Source organism: Notothenia rossii, assembly GCF_949606895.1.
Source record: "Notothenia rossii genome assembly, chromosome: 8".
NCBI classification, from domain to species: domain Eukaryota; kingdom Metazoa; phylum Chordata; class Actinopteri; order Perciformes; family Nototheniidae; genus Notothenia; species Notothenia rossii.
The window spans coordinates 8,661,517-8,670,978 of NC_136906.1; the positions used below are offsets into that span (position 1 = coordinate 8,661,517).

At 41.0% G+C, this 9,462-nt stretch overlaps 1 protein-coding gene across 2 annotated transcripts in view; it reads right to left on the reverse strand.

The window, feature by feature from the left end:
* The window catches only part of LOC307014590 (protein kinase C beta type-like), a 104,258-nt gene extending 100,597 nt beyond the window's left edge, over positions 1-3,661 (reverse strand). For both annotated transcript variants that reach the window (XM_079642587.1, XM_079642586.1), the window contains exons 1-2: positions 3,242-3,661; positions 1,088-1,119 (exon numbers count right to left, since the gene is read on the reverse strand). In XM_079642587.1, the coding sequence (XP_079498713.1) occupies positions 1,088-1,119; positions 3,242-3,423 (214 nt within the window). In that variant the 5' untranslated portion in view covers positions 3,424-3,661. The remainder of the gene's footprint in view (positions 1-1,087; positions 1,120-3,241) is intronic.
* Between the last annotated feature and the right edge of the window lie 5,801 nt (positions 3,662-9,462).

A 9,462-nucleotide genomic window follows, 5' to 3' on the forward strand; every position in this document is an offset into this window, starting at 1 on the left:
TGATGATGACACATAACAGCGTCGGACATTCACCAGTGTAGTACATTATGTCGTAGAACAAAATGTGACATTCTCTTAAGCTTGCATTAACCATAGTCCTTATTTCAGGCTTCTTTACCAAAAACACGAGAAGAGGGACTAGGAAGTGGTCAAGTGCTACATCTTTTCTGGGTTTTAGGACTCACTACTTCCCCACTCTAGAGCTGTACTTGTACTTCTCCTGCTATGATATTGTGAAAAAGCCCCAATTGATTATACATTTGATGCGTTTAAAAAGAAATGGAGTATTATTATACAGCCCTGTTTCATGCCGACTCACTTCCTTGGTCACCCTCCAACTATCGATACCTAAATATAACCTTCAGTATGCTCCACTGAACAAAGTCCTGCCTCCACTACCAGACTTCTTCTTCTTCTTCTTCTTCTTCTTCTTCAACATGTGATTCCCCACAGAGGCTCACCACTTATCTTTAATTGCTCTCTTTATATGATAAACCCGCAGGTACATTTATCTTCAACTCGCATTATATTCTCCAAATAAATCATTTTTAATATCCAAGCCTGCACATCTCACCGATATTTTATAACGTAGGAAATCAGTTGTCTTTTCTTTCTTTTCAGCATTTCTTTTGGTGCAAGCTTTCAATGAGTTGAGCTTATGACGATTGAATCAAGATTTATAGTTTGGGTAAATAGTTGGATTAAACCCAGTTAAAAAGGAAAAACTGAATAAGTAATGGCATGCCCTCATTCCTCTTAAATGCCTTTTTCTAATTTGTGACTTATGAATCCGGAACAAGAGCTAAGAGAGCTTGCATTGAAATAAAGGAAGTAAAGGGAAAGTGATATGTAGACAGGAGCAGAGAGGTGGAGAGAAAGACAAATAAACAGGTAATAGAAGGATATGACAAAGGAGACTAGAAAAAAGGATTAGAGAAGTTAATCTCCAATCATCAAGCAATGGAGCACCATCTAATTAAGCAAGTGTGTGTGTGTGTGTGTGTGTGTGTGTGTGTGTGTGTGTGTGTGTGTGTGTGTGTGTGTGTGTGTGTGTGTGTGTGTGTGTGTGTGTGTTTAATCCACATACCTTGACACTGGAATCCCTGCTTGCCAAAACCCCTGTGGATAAAACATACATAAAAAAACAGGTTGAAAATTGTACAGTCACAGCAACACACACACACACACACACACACACACACACACACACACACACACACACACACACACACACACACACACACACACACACACACACACACACACACACACACACACACACACACACACACACACACACACACACACACACACACACACACACACACACACACACACACACACACACACACACACACACACACACACACACACACACACACACACACACACACACACACACACACACACACACACACACACACACCCACACACCCCTTATAAAATGAATCCTAAAACTCTCTCTCTCTTTGCCTCAAGACATGTGCGTAGAAGCAAATGTCAGTCGCTAAAGCTTTTTCCAAAATAAATCACCTAAACACAAACACACACTGAAGTATGCAGGCAGGGAGGGCTTTTGATTGTTGTGTGAACAGTAGAATAGATGCACTGAGGTTGCGTTATGTCCACAAACACACCATAAACTGTTCTGTGAGGCAGGGCTGCAGTTGCCCCAGGGCTAAATGGTCAACCACACCTACTCTACAGTATGGGGAATGCTGTGATGCCTTCAGGTGCACGCATGCCCACACACACACACACACGCATACAGACACACACACCCACGTAAAGAGACAACCAGCATTGCTCATTTTCATATTGTGCCTAGAAATAGAACTTCTAGGGGCAGGAAATCACACACATGTTATTTTAATTATAACTAATGACCCAGATAAATAGACTTGTGAGATCATCCCATAAAATTCCCATGAACACACACACACACACACACACACACACACACACACACACACACACACACACACACACACACACACACACACACACACACACACACACACACACACACACACACACACACACACACACACACACACACACACACACACACACACACACACACACACACACACACACACACACACACACACACACACACACACACACACACACACACACACACACACACACACACACACACACACACACACACACACACACACACACACACACACACACACTCTTTTAGGTCATATCATTTAGCCATTCAACAAATTAAAAACCCATCACAGGAGTTAAATAATGGCCATTTTGGGAATAGTGCACAGCAGAGATAATAATAAACGGGACAAATTAGGCCAACCTAGAGCCAGAAATTAATTTGATCTGTTTGTCTAGTAAACCCTGGTGGGTTGCATGGTGACATGTCTGCACAGGTTATTAAGGGGAGAACATATAGAGAGAAGGAAGAGGAAGGCTCAAGTTGAGTTTTGACCCGTGTGAGACACTTTTGGTTGTTGGCCGACATTCAATGTTTGTTTGTTCTCAGTTCCTCTGCCTACCTAATACCATCAAACATTGGCCTGCAGCTTTCCCATTCTTACACTTGTGCAGCCCACATATCTCTAGGTCTTTCCTCCAGTCCTACCTAACATACATATAGCATCAACAAGTACATGAATAACACTGAAATCAATGTGTTTATTTTGAGGAATCTGCAACCAGTGCAGAACCTCCCACTTTCTTTATCCTTGCTAGCCTACTATCAAACACTACAGCCATTTTGTCTTCTTTCTTAAATATAAATAGGCCTAATCGCTCCATCTCTCAAGTTTTTCCATTTAAATTCTCATTGAATCATGAACAAAACATAACTTTATATTCAATTTCTTGTTGCACCTTCTAATGAATTGAATAATTTACTGTTTTAACTATTTCAATTTAAATTCAATTTGCAACTAGATAGCAAGCTTTAGAATGAATATCTTATATTTATAGCATATGTAGTAGTAGGTTAGTCTATTATAGTGTATTCTAACTTATTCTGTATGTTTTTATATTGTGAACTCTCTCTATATATATATCTCTTTATACTGTTAACATGAATATATTTACCTTCTTTAAGTTTATTTTTAATATAATTCAAAACTTAATCTATATATCTATAGATTAGACTATATATCTTACATCTTTCAATTTATTTACCTACTTTATTCCATGACAGCACCAACAATAGCAATAAACTAACTGAAATTAAATCATGTTTCCTCCCTTCACTCACCAGATGAAGTCGGTGCAGTGGCTGCAGAAGGTGGGCTGCTTGAAGAAGCGCGCGATGAATTTGTGGTCCTTCACCTCGTGCACGTTCTTTTGGCGGAGGGCTCCCTGGCGCGCGAAGCCCCTCATGGGCTCCTCGCGACCTCCGTCCTCCCCGTCGCTGCTGGCCGCCGCCGAGTCTGCCATTCTCCCGGTCTGAGAAGCTGTCTCTTATTTCTGACTTTAACGAACCGACGCTAAGTTAGTTCGCGCCTCCGGGGTTGCAGAAGTATTTTCTCCGGGCGCTGCTCCGAGTAGAGATGGTAGAAACTGTGGAGAACCGATCAGCTGGTGGTTGTCTTTCGGTAGTTTGTTTGGCTTTTCAGACGAGCTGCCGCCGAGCTGCTCTCCCTCCGCTTCCTCCTTTTCTTCTGAACGCTCACAGAACCAGCTACTACCGGGGTGGGAGGGAGAGGAACAGAGAGAGAGAGAGAGAGAGATAGAGGGAGAGAGAGAGAGAGAGAGAGAGAGAGAGAGAGAGGTGTGTTGTATGAAGGGTTGAGTGGGTTACTTTTAAATCCATTGCAATCACTAGTTACCTGTGGAGAAAAAATGAATCTATTATAAGCAGCACATTTAAAGGAATGTAACCTGATTACCTTCCATTACTTTTGTATAATACAATGCAATTCAATACAAGGGGAAATAAATATCAATACCTAATGTAAGACAAGAGAACAATGTCAATTTAAAACAGAAGAAGTCCCTTTATTAATCCCCAAGGGGAAATTCAGTTTTTCATTGTTGGTTGAATTCACACACAGGACAAAGTACTAATACACACATGCAATCTGAGAAAAAGAGGTGCCAGAGCTTCCAGGTTTTCCTGTAATAATAATAATACATTTGATTTTTATAGCGCTTTTCCTAATGCTCAAAAAAGCTTTGACCATAACTGCTACTGTACCAGGTGGCAGTTATGGTGCCTTGCTCAAGGACACCTCAGCAATGCAAGTGCGTGTTCCGAAGTGTGCCGCCCCATTAGACATCAATATGTTTATTCTATAGACCAACAGTTAAGGTAGTTTAAAAAAGCTAAAATAATCCATTACCCGCCAAGCCTGATATGTATTATCAGTAATATCCTGCACAATAACCAATAATTCGCTTATATGATTTATGTTATTATTTTGACCACATTTATATTTTTCTCAACGGCCTGAACATTTCTACCTTAAAGTGCAGTTAAATGAAATAGTTCAACTCCACTTTTTAATGGAGAATTTATTTTTGTAGCTTATCAATTGCGTATGTCATACTTACAGCAAATGTAAAATGTTAATCTGAAGATCATCCATTAATGCAAATGTAGAGGTGTTTGTTTATACATAAACGGCTTGCCTTCACATGCAAAAGTGATGATACATGCTCCATTTTGAGATTCATTTTTATCGGGAGCAAGTTATGCAAATGCTGTATACGGAACAGCAGAAGGCTCATCATTTCATAAACCAGCACTATATACAGCAAACACAGAGAATGAGGTTCAATATTTGAATTTAAAGTGTTCCTTTCCAAAAAGAGATAGCTCCCATTTGGGGAAGAAAAGTGCTGGCATTGAACGCAAGCACAGTTGCTGAGTTCTGACTCATCTTAAGACTTTTGCTTTCAAAGGGATTTTGGAAGATCATCATCTGCGATTCTTGGATTCATTTCATTTCTCAAAGTTATCCAAGATGCATTTAAGGTATTAAATTGTATGACTTCCTGAGTCATTTGATCTGAAAATATAGAAAGAGCCATTTAACCATCTGCCTCTCTTAGTATAGTGAGAGGAATGAATATGGAATGGGGTGAATGATTGTTACTGCGAGTATGAAACAGGACATCACTGCAACGACTATAGTACATGTCCAGCTAAAATACAAAATAAGACGTGTTAACAACTGATGTGGTAGTATTGATTTTCCACCTGTTTTAAGGCCCCAGCATCTCATTTAGTGACAACTGGTCCATGCTGCACACACACATCCACCCACCCGCACACACACACCCACCCACACACACACACATCGTGGCAGTCAGCTGGCAGTGAATGACCTAGATGAGATTGATTTAGCTGCAGGACAGATAACAGTGGGTGTGTTTCAGCCTGTTCTCATCAATACAAGGTTTACTGTAGATTTAGCCACCAGCTCAGATGTAATTTCCTAACATTTCTGTTCCCTATTTCCTTGCTTTTTCGTTCGTAAAACCTCAAAATTTAGAGGAAGTGTTACATAATCGCTCGAGTCTCGATGGCCGCCAGACTGTGATATGATAAAATCGGATTAATTTGAAATGGTACCAGGAACCGAGAGACACAGGCTGTGATGAAGTGACACCCTGCTAGTATCTGACTGGGCCTGTTTGTATGCATAGACTGTGACACAGTGACCCATCGTTTTGTACCATAAGCCGCTGATCTCTTTCAATTTCGTCAATACACCTGATGTGATGTAGCTTTTCCCCTGGGCTATTAAACTAGGGCGAGCTTCTATGTGGGCGAACGAGCTCAGATGTCCAATAAGATGTGGATGACAGCAGGCTTGTCACTGGTGTTGTCATCGCCAAAAATCACATCAAATCAAATTCAATCTTTCTGGCGACAAGATTAAAAGACCAAAATAATGCTAACAGCGGTGAAGCTACTTGAGTTTTGAGCTAACGTTAAATGCCTGTTTGAACGCACTCACAGTGACAATATGCTGATGTTTTGCAGGTGTAATCTTAATAATGTCCACCATCTCAGTTTAGCGTGTTAGCATTAAAAGTAAATATATATAAGTTGTCATTGACAACTTATATATATTTACTTATTCATTGACAGTGCGGTATAATGAGACAATAACAGGCTACAGATGCCGACATATACACACACATATATTTATATAAATATATACAATTTCAGAATCAAACTCAAAGTATGAGAGCACTCTCATAATAACGTAACACAATCAGAGACTGGGGAATTGAAATTACGGGCCAAAAGTTGTACAAGTATTAAAAGTAAGCATAGGACACCAAACCAACTGAGACCCGTCTGTCCGCTGCATCTACGCACTGTACAACACACACACTGTACCACACACACACACCTACACTGCACCTACAGCTCCTAAAGCATAATCAGCCGTTGTGTATTTTATTATGTGAAGCACTAAATGGTCTTAGAAAAATATCGACTCTTTGTTTGTAGATATCTACTAAACTACAGCATACAAATACAGAAAGTAATGTAGGCCTGTTATACTGAGTGATATATATTTTACACACTGCTCTGCTTTCTGCACGGACCTCACAGCTGTTCTCACTGTAAACATTGCGTTGCGATGAAAGCAGTTACTAAAATAATATCCAAGGGATGCATGCAGAGCTGTCATTGGCTGAGATAAGTCCGGCCGTGCGTGACGCCTCCAGCGTTCCCGGAAATGCATCCGTGGAGGAGCCGTGGAGGACCCATCAGTGTCTCCTCGGTTAGAGCTCCTCCATAGAGCCTCCTCGATGCTCGCTGCTCGGTCCTCGAAGTGCATTTCGAGAAATGAGATGTCCTTCAAAATGGCGCGCTGAAATTCATTTCCGGGTCACAACCGGAGGACTGAGGAGTCGGGGAGTCGAGGAGGGGAAATTTGAGTATTGAGAAGATGAAAGCCCTCGTTAGTGTTATCCGTTGCACCTGTGCTTTGATTGCTTTGATCATTTCAAAAATACCTCGTTTAACTGTAACTGTTGTGACCTTTCCAGCAGCAGTCATTTTCATTTGACTTTTCATAGTATGAAAATTGATTGATTGTTAAACCGCTTCAAGATGTCCCGCCACTTAGTCTATCACCTAAAATGTGTTGCAGCGATAGAAGGGCGAGTATTACGTAGTGATGTTATGGAAGGAAAAAAAGGAGTCCAATGAAGGCGTTGGGGGGGAGTGTGTGGGAGAGGAACTCCCTCTGGAGGCAAATGTGAGATTTTAGCCTTTGCAGATCATTTACATACACAGGGACTTATAACACACTACAGGAAGGTAAAAAAAACCAAAAGCTTAATATGGCACCTCCAACTTCTCATTTTTTGCTCTCTGCTTTTCACTTTTGCTCTCTCCTAATCCTCCTTAAGAGTTTAACCCTGCTCTTACCTCTGTGTCTCACTATAACCTCCTCATTTCCTGTCTCAATGCACCATCTTCCATTTCCCTCCCGCTATCTCTGAGCATATTTCCTCTACCATCCCATGGTCCTTTTTTCACATGTGTTTTCTCCAACAAAGGGAGGGAGTAGTTATGTAAACCTGTTGTCTCCATCGTCATCCAGTGACTACAGCACAGAACACACTCTGACGCACAAATACTGTCACACAAGTGCATGCACACACCCTCACACACTAACCACGCTGCTTTAGGTGCATTGAGTTTTGATCGCCTGTCTCGACTCGGTTCTTTTACTTTTTTTTCACCTTTATATAAAACATAATTCTTTCATCTGGGCATCTCTTTAATTAATGAATAAATATGACTAACTAGACACTCCATATGTTGAAGTATTGAACCTTGCCACTGAATTTGACAGTATCTAAATACGGGGACATCTTTGTACAGCTATCAGACACACACATACACATACACATGCACATACGCACGCACACACGCACTCACACACCAGCTATTAGCACAACTACACCACTTTGAAGCTATAGCCCTTTCAAACACAGATAAACACACACTTTGCCTACCTATTCCCACACACTGTGGCATACCAGCCACACACACACACACACACACACACACACACACACACACACACACACACACACACACACACACACACACACACACACACACACACACACACAAAGCCACACTTACAGTCAAATTACCTCACTTATGTAACTTTGAGTCTCTAATTTGAGACTCTGTTCCTCTCTGCCTCACTCTCTCAATCTATCTATCTCCCCCTCTAATATCCATTCTCACTCTCTACACCTCTCACCCTCTCATTTTAAGAGTTTGTTAAATATGGCTCAAACATCACTGATTTGAAACCGCTTATTATTCTGCTTCCACATGCCATTTACATATCTGCGCTTCTCTCTCTGGCCGCAGCGTGTGTGTATGGTTTCACAAATGTGTTTTATTTTGCATAACATTTTTGAACAGTGATTATTTTTGCATGTGTGTCTTGCTTCTCTTTGACGCCTCCAGTAGCACAGGCAGGCAGCATCGGGATGGATAGTGTGTGTTCCAGTAAACAGGGATCTGTGTGTCAAAAATGTTGAAGGCTGAATTGTAATTGATTCTTTACAGTCGCTCTGGCTCTCTTTCTCTCTCTGTGTGTGTGTGTGTGTGTGTGTGTGTGTGTGTGTGTGTGTGTGTGTGTGTGTGTGTGTGTGTCAAGATTTTCCATCAAATAGGGGACTCGCATGTCCTTGGATGTTGAAATGATAATATTTAGCAAAATGCAGTGTAATATGACTGAGTGGTTACATTTTTATTATGCTTTTTTGGCGTTTTCCCTTTCCTGTAGTGTGTTATAGGTTTGTGTACATGTAAATGGTCTGCAAAGGCTAAAATCCCAAATCCCCCCCCCAAAAAAAACACCTCCATTGGAGTACTTTTTTTACCTTCGTAACATACAGTAGTGACCTCACTATGTATCACTAGTGTAGCCTACATATGGTATAATGCATCTTTTCACCGAGCTGATTTATGTCAGCTCTTGTTTATATATGTTTATTCAACCTCTAATTTCAATACTGGATAACATGGCGTGCTGCACAGTTAATGCAATCCAAAGCACAAAAAAAGGCACTTCAATTCATACTCGCATAGAATATCTCCATAGATATAATCCAGATCCTCAGCCCTCCTGTTCCATCAACACATTTGGCAGAACAGCTTGATTTCAAGGAAATATTTCTTCGACTCATTCATGGTTTCAGTTTAGGTGGCTTTCAAAAAAGGCAGCCGTGGTTCTTAGCAACGCTCCAGTTTAGATTTGTTGGCAGAGTTTGACAGCTTCATTACTAATGAGGTCAAAGAAAGGGGTCGAAATGTTGTTTTTTCGCTCTGAGCAGCACAAACAGGTCAGCGCTGGATCTGTGCTCAAGTGTAATATCACCTTCTTTTTCTTGTCAATAAAGGTGCAACATGAGGCCCGGTCACACACACACATAAACACACAACAAAATATGTAGACAGTTAAGACTCATAAGGTTTGT